General features: G+C 36.6%; 4 protein-coding genes across 4 annotated transcripts; 3 read left to right on the top strand and 1 right to left on the bottom strand.

Moving 5' to 3' along the window:
- The first annotated feature begins 1,417 nt into the window (after positions 1-1,417).
- Positions 1,418-6,514, top strand: LOC132903083 (uncharacterized). Its single transcript, XM_060950405.1, has 2 exons — positions 1,418-1,827; positions 5,688-6,514. The coding sequence occupies exons 1-2, from the start codon at positions 1,653-1,655 to the stop codon at positions 6,461-6,463; spliced, it is 951 nt and encodes a 316-aa protein (XP_060806388.1). The 5' UTR covers positions 1,418-1,652; the 3' UTR covers positions 6,464-6,514.
- Positions 6,515-8,209: 1,695 nt separating this feature from the next.
- Positions 8,210-9,353, top strand: LOC132903091 (putative nuclease HARBI1). The gene is made up of 4 exons (XM_060950413.1): positions 8,210-8,434; positions 8,573-8,763; positions 8,856-8,988; positions 9,213-9,353. Exons 1-3 carry the CDS (start codon positions 8,210-8,212, stop codon positions 8,944-8,946), a joined length of 507 nt encoding a protein of 168 aa, XP_060806396.1. The 3' UTR covers positions 8,947-8,988; positions 9,213-9,353.
- Positions 9,354-12,354: 3,001 nt separating this feature from the next.
- On the bottom strand, positions 12,355-14,992 carry LOC132903078 (uncharacterized). Its single transcript, XM_060950398.1, has 2 exons — positions 14,709-14,992; positions 12,355-13,464 (listed from the first exon to the last, which is right to left on the bottom strand). The coding sequence occupies exons 1-2, from the start codon at positions 14,990-14,992 to the stop codon at positions 12,564-12,566; spliced, it is 1,185 nt and encodes a 394-aa protein (XP_060806381.1). The 3' UTR covers positions 12,355-12,563.
- On the top strand, positions 12,357-14,709 carry LOC132903087 (uncharacterized). Its single transcript, XM_060950409.1, has 2 exons — positions 12,357-12,540; positions 13,933-14,709. The coding sequence occupies exons 1-2, from the start codon at positions 12,357-12,359 to the stop codon at positions 14,610-14,612; spliced, it is 864 nt and encodes a 287-aa protein (XP_060806392.1). The 3' UTR covers positions 14,613-14,709.
- Positions 14,993-15,271: the final 279 nt, after the last annotated feature.

The raw sequence follows: 15,271 nt of genomic DNA, 5'->3' as shown, positions 1-15,271 counted from the left end.
TACAGTAAATAAAAAACGATATTTCTGTATAAAACATTGCCAGTCATTTAATTTTCAGCTTGTTAGTACTTATACAATCATCTATTTAGTATATTAATTCCATAAATTATTTTAAGCTAATTATTTGGTTTTATGTATTGTTAAATAGAATTCCCGATTTGTGATGTAGATATGCAGATAACAAGTTTTGGAGAGGCTACACATGATTCCTTCATAGGGAATTCCCATCTCATTAAAAATTTATTAATATTTATTTGTTGGTTGCAGGATGGCTCGACTTGCAGCACAATTAAATTTATTGGAAGTTGGTTGACCCAGGCCAAAGAAGTCGTGAGCTACTCGTACATAAATTAATTTGTGAAATGATCGCCTTGCAAGATTGCCCGGCATTTTTACGCCACTCAGTTTTACGCCATTCATTTTAAAAACAAAGTGTCACTGTCAATTCAAAATAACTGAGGCTCATGCTCATGCAATTCCCTCCTCTATGCTCGCTCATGGATGAGACTTTGTAAAACGAAACACATAGAGTATTATTATATAAATATATATAGACGAAACGTCTTGGCGTCTTGTGACAAGACTCTTGTCTGCGGTGTCTGAGTCTGGCGTAAATAAAACGGTAAAACTGAATCTCAACCTAAAAATATTTCAAACTAAGATATCCTTTTCTAAATCTACGTAAATCTTTTTAAATTACACCGGCCCCTATTACACCTTCTGTGAGTCTATATCGAGGTATATGACGTATAGAAAACTGGATACCTAAAATGACGCCCTAACCCCGATAAAATCATCCAGGAAGAATGGTGACAGGTCTGTAGGAAACGCTGCGAGACGCTGACACCGCGGAATGTGCTATCGCCCGGTCCGCGGTGCGCGCTCGCCAGTCGTTGTCACGGGGTGCACTCACGCGCATATGTATATTGTTCTTTAATGTTCGGATTAAACTAATTGGTAAATATCATGGTTTTAATTACAGTAAGAGTCAGTTCCTAAAGGTCATTGGAACGGATATTTATTTAATCAAGCTTATGGAAAGACTGCTTCAATAAGAACCAGCTGAAACGATAAATATGCCAATAGCTTCCACAGCGGATAACTCAGACTCAATCCAGGACCAGAACCTTCAATCGTTGCCAATAGAAACGGAGGCTGGCGAGATTATGACCTGAACAGAATAAGGGCCTTGAATCTTCATCAAAGCCATCCACTAGTTCTTGTAAACCATCTACTTCATCGGATCCTGCAGACGCAATAGCAGTAACAAATTATATTGTGAGATCTGTCACTTTTCTATCGCGTGTGCTCCGTCATATTCCTACATTTGGCACGTTTCTTGACGCGTATAGTCCGTTCACAGTTATTTTACCTCTGACAAATGTCATTGTATCATTTCTGCATGTTGGTAGGGCGCTTTTAGTGTCACGCGGATTTGCTCACGCACGCGGGATTGGCCCGCATGCGTAGCATCCGCAAAGAACAATTTCATATAGGTATCTATTGTAAAGCGTGATAAACGCACGCGGGACGCGGGGCGCTGTGCGGGGCGTCACCCCGGTGCGGGGTATCCGCATGCGTAAGCGCTGCCTACAACTTCAGTGCCCATTTTAGAGTCGAGCGGGGCGCACGCGCCGTATTGTACTACCGAAATGAAAATCGATACAGAACGAGTAATCATTGAAGTTCATCTGCGGCCCGTTTTGTGGGATAAACGCAATGAATTATACAAAAACAGGGACGCGAGGGAGGCTGCATGGAGAGATATTTTGAAGGAATTGGCACCTAACTACGAAAATTTGAGCGAAGAGGAAAGAAAAGTGGCGGGTATGTGTTTGGTTCATTATTTTATTTATACAAGCATCATTACTTTATTAATATAAGCATAATTATTTAATTCACAAATAACATCAAAAACCTTCTAAAACCTTTTGAGTTTAGTTAATTAATTATATATCGGTGTTGCCAGGAGACTTTTCCTTCATTGATAAAGTAATCTGCAAATATATCTCTGATATTACTTGCCGACGTATTACTACTTTCAGTCTGCTGCCTGGGTAGTGGTCCCGTAAAACCATTTGTGACAAATGTATGGCTGACCATGTAGCCATCCCGTTTCCTTATGAAATTGTGAAGTACACATGCCGTCTTGACTATTAATTGTGCTAGATCTAACTTGACAGTCATGGATCTGTGAAATATTCTAAATTTATTTGACATAATTCCAAAAGTGCATTCTATGTACCTTCTAGCTCTGGACAGACGGTAATTAAATATTTTCTTTTTGTAAGGTAAATTATCACGAGCATAAGGCCGCATCACATGTGATGATAAACCAAATGCCTCATCTCCCACTATCACGAACGGGAACTTTGCTCTTACACTAGATGGATAAGCTACTTCGGGGCAAATAATAGGCAACTCTTGCGGGTCAGGGATACTTTTTGTGTCACTTTCCAGTGTTACTTTCCAGTTTCGTATACAATTGACTCCTTCTAAAGATGGTTGAATCGGCGTTGCTTCCACTGGTACCGACATTAATATATGTAAAATTATAATCAGCATCACACATTGCGAGGAGCACTACAGAATAATATTTCTTATAATTAAAATATAGTGATCCACTGTGCGGCGGCCGAATCACTCTTATATGTTTTCCATCAATAGCACCCAAGCAATTAGGAAAATTTGTATATGTGAGAAATCCCTCTGCGATTTCTTTCCATTTGATCCCATTAAGCTGTGGAATACATTCAGACTTTAGTTCAATCCATATTATGTAACAAACTTGTCTTACTATTTCGCTAATTGTTGCAATTCCAATCATATAGGAATAGTGTAGATCAGTGAATGTATTACCAGTTGCCAAATATCTGAAAACAAAAACAATATATTAATAATATGATAACATAATATATTAATAATGCTGACATCAGACATAAGACAGCAGCATTTCCCGATTCAATCCGGTGTTTTTCCAAAAATCCTTAAATGAAGTTCTAATTACACTAGTCTACAAGGTTCGGGCAACAGAACACTGACCTATATCACGATGTAGCACTAGCATTACTGATTACAAATATGCTTACCAAAATCTGTCTAGACGTCTGGTTTTTTTTTAAATATTTTTTTTTATAATTTACCCGCATACAGGCTAAGATAAAAATGTAGATGATAGTCAACTATTTATTTGAGGGTATCTTTATAATTCATATGATATGATAGATAGACAAGTATAAAATGAGGGTATCTTTATTTTTCTTATGACACTACTACACAACAAATACTGGCTTTGCGTATTTTCTGTAATAACTTGGTTATATTTAAAATTTGTTATTAAAATGAGTGAAAATTCTGATAAAATAAGTTGTGTGAATTCCCCTGATACGTTTTGCTTCATTTGTGGCAATTTTACACCCGTAACTCAAAGGAGACCAGTAAGTGAGAATGTTAAAGTGATGTACGAAGCGTATTTCGGTTTTACAATTGGTCACCAAAATAAAAAATGGGCTCCTCATATTTGCTGCATTACTTGTGTTGCTAGTCTGAGAAAATGGATGACTGGCAAGCGTTCTTCGATGCCGTTTGCAATGCCAATGATGTGGCGTGAGCCTACTGATCACAGCTTGGACTGCTACTTTTGCTTAACTAAGACCAGTGGACATTCCAGGAAGACGAAAATCAATATTGTCTATCCTGATACTTCTTCATCTACAAGACCTGTTCCGCATGGCCAAGAATTTCCAATACCGGTTCCACCACTCGATATTGCTTCCACTAGTGCAGATTGTATCAGTAGTGCACCTTCAGCATTTGATCCAAATTTTGTGATAAGTACTAATGAACCCCACTTGATAAATCAAGCTGAACTTAACGATTTAGCCCGAGACCTTAACCTTACAAAAGAAAACGCTGAACTTTTGGGCTCCAGGTTACAACAATGGAATTTATTAGCAAAAGAAACAAAAATAAGTGTGTTTAGAGATCGTAACAAACATTTGTCTACGTTTTTTACTTCTGAAAACAATGTCTGCTTTTGTACAGATCCAGATAAACTAATAGAAAATTTAAATATTTCTCATCAGCCCAATGAGTGGAGATTGTTTATAGATTCCTCTAAATCGAGTCTTAAGGCGGTTTTGTTGCACAACGGAAATACAAAACCATCGATTCCTGTAGCTTACGCTTATAATATGAAGGAAACTTACGAAAATATGTCCCTTATCCTTAGATCTATAAACTATGATCGTTATAAATGGCAGCTATGTGGAGATTTAAAGGTCATAGCTTTGTTACTGGGTCTTCAGGGAGGTTTTACCAAATTTTGTTGCTTCCTTTGTCTCTGGGACAGCAGAGCAACTCAAAAGCATTACATTGTCAAAGAATGGCCTAATAGAGATTCTTTTGAACCAGGAAAAGAAAATATAAAATTTGTGCCACTTGTTGATCCCAAAAATGTTCTTCTGCCCCCTCTTCATATCAAGTTGGGACTAATAAAAAATTTTGTAAAAGCTCTGAACAAAGAAAGTACTGCTTTTCTATATTTAAAAAGCGTTTTTCCTAAATTGAGTGACGCTAAACTGAAAGAGGGTATTTTTGTGGGTCCGCAAATAAGAAAACTGATGAAAGATGAAGACTTCGAGAAAAAGTTAAATGACACCGAATTACAAGCTTGGAAGTCATTTCAAAATGTGGTCACAAACTTCTTAGGGAATAGAAAAGCAGAAAACTATAAAGAACTTATAGAAAATCTGCTGAAAAGCTACCAAAAAATGGGCTGTAGAATGTCGCTGAAAATTCATTTTTTGCACTCACATCTAAGTTTCTTCCCCGAAAATTTGGGAGCTGTGAGTGATGAGATGGGTGAAAGATTTCATCAAGACATTCTTACGATGGAAAAAAGATATCAGGGTCGATGGGACTCCGCAATGATGGGCGATTACTGTTGGTTCCTTACAAGAGAATCAGATTGCGAATATAAAAGAAAATCTCCACATTCAAAGGGAAAAACAACTTTAGAATAGATTATATACATTATTAATAATTTTATGTGTTTATTTTTTATTAATTACAATGATTTCTTGCTATTTTATATCTCGGTTTTTTATTTTTTCTGTAACAAATTGTACAATTAATAAAGAAAAAAAAAAAAAAAAACCTGACGTCTAGGCAAAATTCTAAGCTCAGATTCGAATTAAGCGTGGTCGTTTTACCTAGAATATCATACTCTGGTCTCTGTTGCTCTCCTTAACTTCAATTTTGTTGGGTAGTGTTATTTTTGTAAAAAATGAATTATTTCCATTCAGTAAAATTTGCCATCATCAATATTATGGGTACTTTTCCTTCAACTGCGGCCTTATTTTTCCACTCTGTATAGGTATATATATATATATCTTGATGTATCTAATTCTTCATGAGACAGTGTAAAGTTGACAACATGTGTGAATTAAGGAGGGCCTTTAATCGAATGCAGTTAATTTTCCAACTAATATCAGATTTGTACACACGGCCACAGATCAAGCTTCCCAAAACCAGTATAAATAGGACTCATGCGTTGTTTATTATCGTAGACGACTCGCCGCCCGGCGAGGCCCTAGCAAGTTCCGTTTATTGGTACTGGTTTTGGGTAACTTGATCTGAAACTGTGTGTACTTTTGCCACTTACTTATTATATTTTGTCATTTCAGACAAGAAAATACAACAACGCTGGCGAACAGCAAGGGACACTTACCAGAAAGACAAGATATCTGAAAAAAATCAGCCATCCGGCTCTGGGAGTAAGAAGAAGAAGAAATATTCTTACTATGACATTTTGACTTTCTTAGACAGTACAACGGAAACTGTTGGAGAAGAGTCACTCTGCGAAGAAATGTCTGAACAAAGTAATTTAGAAACACCTAATGAGTCCACGCAACCAGGTACTTCACGTCAAGAAAGTTCTCAACTAACATCAAAACAAAAACAAGTAAAATCTAAAAAGCAAGCACCATCTGAATTTGAGGCACAGTTATTAGAATGCTTAAAGTCTAATCAACTGGAGCTAGAAAGTGAGGATTTGGCTTTCTTTCAGTCTCTGCAGCCTTCATTAAAAAGATTCACTAGATATCAAAAACTAATGTTCAGAACAAAAGTGTTAAATATAGTTATGGAAATGGAAAGTCAAACACAACCTGCATACTACAGTCCCATACCTACAACAAGTTCTAGTGCTTTTACTGAGCTTGACAGTTTCTCACCGATAAATCAAGATTACCAAACCAATAGTATAATCCAGGATACTTCGAGTCTTAACGACAATGCTATTAGTTCTGCTGCAGTGAATGACAATGAAACTCTTATTTCGACTGAAAGCGGCTTGTTTAATATCACATCTTATGACGTAATTTATACCCCAGCAACAACATCATCTACAGGCGAAAGAAATGTCAACGCTCAGGATACAAATTTACAAAGAAATGAATGATGTAAAATTTGATTTTTTAATTTATGAATAAAACTCTTTTTATTAAAATGAGTACGATTAACTTTTTTTCTCCAGTTTCTCTCTAATTGTTTGTTTAGTCATATGAGTGCGGTTGTACACACGGCACAGATCAAGTTACTCAAATCCAGTATAAGCGGGACTCCGACGGGTTACCTAAGTATGATAATACGCAAGGCGCGAGTTCCATTTATGCTGGTTTTGGGTAACTTGATCTGTGGCCATGTGTACTTTATCAGATAAAAAAAAGGATTGTGTATGTAGGTTGAACGTACCAATCCCAAACCAATTAAGGACTTTTTTTGACTTTAAATTACTGTCATGTGCAAACCTATAACTTTTATCTATATTATAATAAGTAGCGTGTGATGAAAGGTGGGAATGATTCCACTTTAATGGTGACATTTTATGAGTGAAATAATCTTATTTTATGAAATTTCAACAATTAATAACCAATGACGCGTTACTTTACGATATTTCAAACAAAAAATCATTATTATACCGTTTATTTAGACTGGATAATTACTTAGAACATGTGTTGTATGATGTCTCAATAGTTGACCACGATGGTCAACTACCGAAAAAAATCATTGATTTGATTTTTGTTTAACATTTTTGCAGTTGACCAGAGTACATGACAAATTTTTTTTTTGCACATGTAAATTTACACATGACAGTAATTTGAAGTCAAAAAAGTCCTTTACTGGTTTGGGATTGGTACGTTTATCCTACCTGTTCAAATCCCTTTCCACTAAATCATAGCAGGAAATTAAATATTTAAAATTTTAAACTTACCTTAATGTAATAGCGAGCCTCTCAATCGGTTGTATTGTAATCCTTCGTAAACTGCTTTTTTGTAGCTTATTCTCAATTTTACACAACAGTTCATCAAAAGAACGAATGGACATTCGAAAGTAATTTTTAAATTTACGTTCATTATTTTGTAGTTTTCCAAAGTGTGTAACAAACGCCCCAGCAAGAAGCCTATTTTCAAGAAAGGGATCAACATGTACTCTTGTCTTCTTGTTTCGTCGTTTGTAAAGTATGTAAGCGACAGATATTCTTCTGACATTGATCATTTTTGAACACGTCTATACCGTTACGCAGCCCGTAGAAAACTGAAACTCATGCTGCGTATGATCCGCAGCGTGAAATTTTACGCATGCGGTCCAATCCCGCGTGCGTGAGCAAATCCGCGTGACACTAAAAGCGCCCGTACTCCTGATTGAGTCGTGCGTAAGCAGTTCAAAGTGATTTTCCATATTAATGGCGCATTTACATTAGTCGGTTAGACCGTATTCGGCTGCAGGCCGTATTCGGTCACCGACTAATATAAACAGGGGGCTTAGACAAAGTAACATTTTGAAAACGATGACGAAGTTCGGCAATAAAAAAATGTATGGGATGACATAAGCCTTCGCTAAATCACGTGATCGATCGAGATCGATAACAAAATTGGTAGACAATGTTTACATTCATGTCGAAAACGAAACGAAATCGTCAATTAGCGAATTGTTTATTCGCCTATTTCAATACAAATGCGTAGCCAAGCGGCACTTTTGACGTTCGCTTTCTCTTCGGGAGCGATCGTTCGATTCGACATGTGTTCGCCACAATAACGAAAGCTTGGGGGCTGTCGATATCGCTACAAAATGGCCGAAAATTACAGTCAGCTGTGATTTGTGTACAAGGGCTACGTTGCGTTAATACAGTTTTATTTATATAAAAATGCATTCTTTACGTTTATTGTGGGCTGCACATAATGAGAATACCTGGGTGAGGCGTCAAAGGCGATTTTCATCAAGAAGACATATGGAAACGATTGAAGATATGCCGGAATTGTTGTTTATACAACATTTCAGGCTTGATAAAAAAACTTTTCGACGATTATGCGACGAACTAAAAAGATATACTGGATTGAAAGGATCCAATGAAATTTCCCTGGAAGTGAAGGTAAGAACTTTCATAAGGATTAACCTCATAGGGAAATAAGTATACTTATCTCTAAACTTAGAATACTTATAGAAATTTCTATAGTCTAATCCTATAAAGAAAACCACACGAGTATGCAGAGACATTACTGTTTTTCAGGTGCTGTGTACTCTAAGCTTTTTAGCCACAGGGTCATACCAGACAATTGTAGGTGTGGGACAATATTTGACACAGCGGACTACAAGTCGCTGTGTCAGGGAGGTTGTGAATTCTTTAAATCACAATTGGATGGTCAGCAGGTGGATAGTGTTTCCACAAACACCACATGAGAGATCTTTAATCAAAGAGAAGTAAGTGTAATTATAAAGATATAAAACCTTTCTTAATATTTGTCACCTAGGCCTACAGCCAGTATTTGTTATAAAATTGTTAACATTTCCAGATTCCATATAAGACATAATTTGCCTGGAATTATTGGGTGCATTAATTGTACCCATATAGCTATAGTAAGACCAGAGGAGGATGAATATTAATTTTTTAATAGAAAAGGATATCATTAATTAAATGTTCAAGTGGTAAGAAACTAGACTTAATTTTTATTATCAAAACACCTAAATATACTACTCTTTATATGTTGTGCAATAAAGTGTTAATTCAATTCAAATGGCCTGAATATACCTGTCAAAGGTATCACATGTAAATAAATATATAGGGACAAATCACACAGATTGAGCATTATATAACTTTTTATCAATTGTTATATCCCCAAAACAAATTGTTTTGTATATTTTTTCCCCAGATATGCGATTTCGATTTAAAAATAGTTAATGTCAATTCAAAATTTGGTGGTGCTACACATGACTCCCACATATGGTCCGCTAGTCATGTAGAGACTTTCATGCGAGGGCTTCATGAAAGTGGTGAACATGTTTGGTTATTAGGTATGTAAGACATTTTTTCTTATATTTCATTGCAAACCATAATAGATAAAAAACTTATATGGAATAAACATATGTAAAGTATTTCATTTAAATAATACATCTACTTCTATAAACTATTGGAAATCAACTAAATTAAATTAGTATTCATTGTTTGCCACCCAAGTATACATTATAGTTCTTCAATTTATTTTGAACTAGAGGCCGCCCGCGACTTCGTCCGCATGGAAACCCTATCAATCCCGCGGGAATTCTGGGATAAAAAGTAGCCTATGTGTTATTCTGGGTCTTCAGCTACCTACATACCAAATTTCATGGTAATCGGTTCAGTAGTTTTTGCGTGAAAGAGTAACAAACATCCATACAAACTTTCGCCTTTATAATAGTAGTAGGATAAAATATTTATTGAGTATGTAATTTCAGGGGATTCTGGATATCCACAGCGACCTTGGTTGATGACGCTTATACTAGATGCTGAACAAGGGTCCCAAGAAGAAATATATACCAGACGTCATGTGCAAGCCAGATCTCGCATAGAACGATGTTTTGGATTACTGAAGGCTCGTTGGAGGTGTATGCTTTGACACCGTGTTCTTCACTATCAGCCTTACGTGGCTAGCAGAATTATTAACGCATGTTGTGTATTGCATAATATTGCAATACATGCTAAACTACCTGCTCCAACAGATATGCCAGCTGAGGCTCTTGATGGTAGTGAAGATCAAAGTATACAGCATAACACCTCTACAACCAACACTAATCAAAACGAGTTAATTCGAGGAAGGGCTATGTGAAATTATCTAGTCAGTAGAATGCAGCATTCTACTGACTAGATACTTATACTACTACTTAGACGAGAACTTAATTAAATAGTATACTGTTTTATCTAATTATATATTTGTAATGGCTAAAATTTTTAATTTCTAATATTCAAGTACAATATTTATTCAACAAGATTTACCTAGTTAGTATTGATTTTTAGCTAATAATTTTGTTACATGAGGTACTGGAAAATAAGGTTAATACATACACTAAATCCAAGCTCTTGTATAGAGTCTTGTCCTTCCACTGCTGTTGGGCCGATAATAGCCAGAACCCTTTCCTCCAAATGCGACAAGGATTTCTGGCTAGCCGGTCCACCTCCAGTCCCTCTGGCATGTTGCCGCAAGGTCAGACCTTTTTTCTTAGTCTTGGATTTTAAATCGGCCCATACCTTTTTGGAATTATCAGTCATAAGTATGCATACAACCACATAAGTTGAAAATTGGTAACTCCACTGGACCGAAAAATTCCTAACATCCCTGTTACCACTTCTTGCACATATGTGATAATAATATATGATATTCTAGGTGCTTGATTTGCACATCAAAGCAGATTGTAACTTGTGACTTTATCTATACCAGATCCACATCCAAATTGCTTGGCATGTAATATGTAGAAAAGATTATTAAATATAACTAAATATCTGAGTAATTTCCATAGAAAGAACTTATAATCACAAAGACTCTTCAAATACGGCTATTGGAATAGAATTGCTAGTCATTACTTACTTTTTTCCACTTGTCTGTTGTTTTGTTGACACCACCACCAACGGAATTTAATATATTAGTAAGATCAGACCATAATTGGTCTGACCGTACTCGACCTTGTGCCCCTGCAACAGGCCTAGCCAGGTCCCCATGACTGTAACATAAGCAACGGTTCAATACACAAATGCTTCATTGTTATTATCGCGTCATTGTTTACATTAGCGATTGAAATGGTACCAAAGTTTTGTACGATTGAATTTAAAAGAAATGGAAAATAACTTGGATTTACCTACCTTTCCATATACTCCAGTAGAGTTGAGAGTTATTCGGGACTTGCCCTTACCCTAGAATCCATTCTTTAACACTAAAAATAAAAAAAATAACTATATTTATTTTGAACAGTTACAATCACGATGATTCTATTTAATTTTGAAGAAATCTACGTAAAAACTATGTAAAAACACTCTAATAATTTAACACTATCAAAGTTTTGCTATAAGATTATTAAAAAGCGTCAAGAATTAATAATATCAATTAAAAACGACTCACCACACTCACAGTAAACACTCACTTAAACTTTAGAATAATCCCGCTTTGTTTGTTCCAATTTGAAACTGACAGCTAAATTTTCGTTACCATAGCCAATATTCGTTTGTTTATCGAACGATCCGTTCGACACAACGATCGCGACAATTGCGTTACATTGGCTAGGAAATGTTTATCGTTATCTCTAAGACGAAAAAGAACTTCGACATCGTTTCGTTAAGAAGCGATACTACATTGTCTAAGCCTCCAGGTATTCGTTTGGCCGTATTCGGTTTGGCCGTATTCGGTTTGGCCGTATTCGGTTTGGCCGTATTCGGTTTGGCCGTATTCGGTCGAGCCCGTTGTCGGTGTCGAGTGCGCCGTGCCCCGCCCGTCGCCCGCCGCCCGCAGCTCAGTTCGAAGAGCGCGAGCCAGTCCGCCGCACGCGCACGATTGTGCATATTAAAATGGCCTCTCGAAAATTAAGTGACTCGGAAATGACGCACTTGGTAGAACTGTATCGGGAAAACGAAGTTCTATGGAAAGTTACACATAACACCCCTTTCACACGGCAGTCCAGTTTTTTACAGGATCCCGTTTTCTACAGGATCCCGTTTGATGGCGAATGTGTTTATATGCTAGCGTTCACACGAGCATCCCGCATGCGGGATCCTGCAAAAAACCGATCCGGTCGAATTGTGCCATTCGGTTTTGTCACTAGAAACTGGATCCGTAGTCCAGTAAAAAGCGGGATCCCGTTTAATCACACATATATTTCAATAGCAATCTTCACACGGCTTCCTGCATGCGGTTTTTTGCTGGACACTGTTTTTAGCGGGATAGTGGAGTGGTGGCAGCCCCCGCCCCGCGCCCGCCGCGTCACCCGCACATGTGTAGCGCTCGCGCATTGCTCTTTTGCGCGGCGCCGAGATTGCTGTGTTTCGTCGAAAAATGTCGCAAACAAATATTGATCCCGAACTTCTTATTACACTAATTGAAATTAGGCCTATATTATGGGATAAAACGCTGGAAAATTATAAAGATAACAACTTGCGAACTGCAGCATGGCGCGAAGTTTGCATTGTTTTGAGAGAAGACTTTCAAGAACTTGAGGAAAAAGAAAGACAAAGCTATGGTAAGTTTTTATATTTATTTCGTTTATCCTTGTATTGCTTCGTCTTGCCAAGGTACAGCTCCCACTTCAGAAACAAAATAATTTGTGAACTCTGTTCGTATTGTGTTAGCACAGCGTCCACCTCGTGTATTTGGCTCATTACGTACGTTTTCCAAAGATATCGTTGAATCGTTGCTGTCAATGTTCGCATATGAACTTTCATTATGCATGATATAGTTATGAAGCACGGCGCAAGTTTTAACTATCGAGATAGCTGTACTGGTGCTTACGTCCAATGGACGATGAAATATTCGCCATTTATTTGCCAATATTCCAAACGCGCACTCCACATAACGTCTGGCTCTTGTTAATCGATAGTCAAATATCCTTTTATTTTTATCTAAATGAGTTCCTCCATAGGGTCTCAACAGATTATAATGCAAACCAAATGCTTCATCACCCACTATCACAAATGGAACACGTGATTCCAAACCTGTAAAGAGAGGACGAGCTTCTGGTAAATCTAAACTGCCATCATTTAATCTTTTCCAGAAAGTAGATTCTTTGAATATAGAGGAGTCGCATTCTTTGCCATAAGAGCCTACGCTGATATAGGTGAATCTATAATTCGAATCCACTACCGCTAGCAATACAATGGAAAAAAAATTCTTGTAATTCATGTACATAGAACCGCTGTGACTTGGTTTCTTCATTCTTATGTGCTTCCCATCAACTGCACCAATGCAGTGAGGAAAGTTAGCTTTATTATAAAATGCGTCAGCAATTTGTTCCCACTCATATTTTGTGTCGGGCAATTTCATAAACTCCTGATGCAAATTATTCCATATGACGTTTGTTACTTCTACTATTATTGAGTTGATTGTTGAGACTCCCACTCGATATGCGTAATGCAAATCCATGTACGAACACCCAGATGCCAAGTACCTGCAAATTAAAAACATATATAGTGTTATTATAATAAAGTTAAACACATATTTAAAAAAATCACTATGTACGTTTTTTAAACATTGTGTTAAAAACGTCAGTTAAACTTTTTTGTAATAACCCTGTAATATTTTTTAACATTACGTACAACTAAATTTCCAGCAGAGGTATTCTGTTATTTTTTGGGATCGAACTCGCTTCGAATAGATAATGCTATTGGTCGAGCGAGAGAACTTTATTTATTTTTAAATACAAAATACAAATTTTCAACCAATATCGTTAGTTATTTGCATATATTTATAATTTATTATTATATATTAAAATGTTAATAATTATGAGATATTTTAATATATCACAATAAAATATAAATGTATTATTGAAATTTGAAAAAATAGCAGAATACCTAATACTGGAGCTGTTGAAGGTTCTTTCTCCGCCCTTATTTATAATTTATGTTTTCTTTTTCAGCTAAAATGGTCGTTAAAAAATGGAATCAGATAAGAGACAGCTGGAAGAGGAGTTTAAATGCGAAAAAGAAAATAAATAAATCTGGATCTGCTGCAGTTAATACCAAAAAATACTGTTATCACGACCAGTTGTTGTTTTTAAAAAAAAATATGGATCCGGCTGAAACACAAGACAGTGGCGGTAACAAAGCTGCAGATATTGAAGAGGGTGATACGGAAAATCCTATCCAAAATGAAGAAAGTGAAAATGAACCTATTATCGGAAGTCCAGGACAAGAAAATCCTGCAGGTGGTGCTAAACGACTTAAGAGAAGTGTACTACCAAGGCAGAGACTTTCTGTAATGGATCAAAAAATGGCGAGTTTCATTGATCACCAGATGAAAAGTCAGCCGAATACGCAGAATGAAGATCGTAACTTGTCATTTTTTAAAAGTTTACTTCCTACACTAGCTTCACTCAACGATGATCAAATATTACAATTTCAAGCAGGTGTTATAAGTTTGTTGCAAAATATAAAAAGCCGCAATTTTAACCAATGGTCCTCTCAACAACCATCTACTTTTAACAACTCTTATCAATCAGCAGGTTATTTCACACCGCATTACAGCGTTCAGTCATCGCCATCTGCACAATCAGTTGAATCGCAGAGCTCTGATTTTCCGGATTTCACTAATATTTAATTAATATTAACGATCATCTTGTGAAAATATCATACATACATAACTTATTGTGTTTGGTAATAAATATTAAACTTTAAATATGTATTTCATTCTTACCTTAAACATATTGCTAACTTTTCTTCAGGTGTGATGCTTTTTCTCATATTTGTATCATGTTTTTTTAAATCTTCATTCACCCTTTTTAAAAGATCGTCAAATGTGGTCATACTCATTCTAAAATAATTGAAAAATTTTGACTCATCTCTTCTCAAATCGCTCATAAGATTCCGAAAAATACCCAAATTCGAGCGTTGTGTCAGAATAGGATGAACCCAGAATCTTCTATTTCGCTGCCGACGCCGATAATACCAATAGAAAATTAGGAAAGTATTTACGTCCATTTCACCTGATAACCGGCGTAGGAATGGTAAAAAAACAGGATGCAACCGTGTTCATACGGCAGTCTAGTTTTGCGGAACCAGCTTTTTACTGAATCCTGCAAAACTGAACTGCCATGTGAACACAGCGTCCAGTTTAGCAGGATACCGTAAAAAGCCGATCCTGCAAAACTGGACTGCCGTGTGAAAGTCGTACAGAAGTCGAGATGCAAGAGATAACGCCTATGCAAGAATCAGAGACTCGTTGAATACGCCATCACTTTCATTGCAAGACATAAGCAA

This window comes from Amyelois transitella, chromosome 21 (genome assembly GCF_032362555.1).
Source record: "Amyelois transitella isolate CPQ chromosome 21, ilAmyTran1.1, whole genome shotgun sequence".
In the NCBI taxonomy this organism is placed as follows: domain Eukaryota; kingdom Metazoa; phylum Arthropoda; class Insecta; order Lepidoptera; family Pyralidae; genus Amyelois; species Amyelois transitella.
This window is presented reverse-complemented; position numbering and strand designations above follow the sequence as displayed.

Bases quoted from the DNA above. Each gene is read 5' to 3' on its own strand.
- LOC132903091 (XM_060950413.1), top strand. From the start codon at position 8,210: ATGCATTCTTTACGTTTATTGTGGGCTGCACATAATGAGAATACCTGG. The intron at 8,435-8,572 runs GTAAGAACTTTC...ACTGTTTTTCAG, and splicing joins AAATTTCCCTGGAAGTGAAG to GTGCTGTGTACTCTAAGCTT. The intron at 8,764-8,855 runs GTAAGTGTAATT...TAACATTTCCAG, and splicing joins AGATCTTTAATCAAAGAGAA to ATTCCATATAAGACATAATT.
- LOC132903083 (XM_060950405.1), top strand. From the start codon at position 1,653: ATGAAAATCGATACAGAACGAGTAATCATTGAAGTTCATCTGCGGCCC. The intron at 1,828-5,687 runs GTATGTGTTTGG...TTGTCATTTCAG, and splicing joins AGAGGAAAGAAAAGTGGCGG to ACAAGAAAATACAACAACGC.
- LOC132903078 (XM_060950398.1), bottom strand. From the start codon at position 14,992: ATGGACGTAAATACTTTCCTAATTTTCTATTGGTATTATCGGCGTCGG. The intron at 13,465-14,708 runs GTAAGAATGAAA...TTTAATTTGCAG, and splicing joins AAGTTAGCAATATGTTTAAG to GTACTTGGCATCTGGGTGTT.
- LOC132903087 (XM_060950409.1), top strand. From the start codon at position 12,357: ATGTCGCAAACAAATATTGATCCCGAACTTCTTATTACACTAATTGAA. The intron at 12,541-13,932 runs GTAAGTTTTTAT...TTTCTTTTTCAG, and splicing joins AAAAGAAAGACAAAGCTATG to CTAAAATGGTCGTTAAAAAA.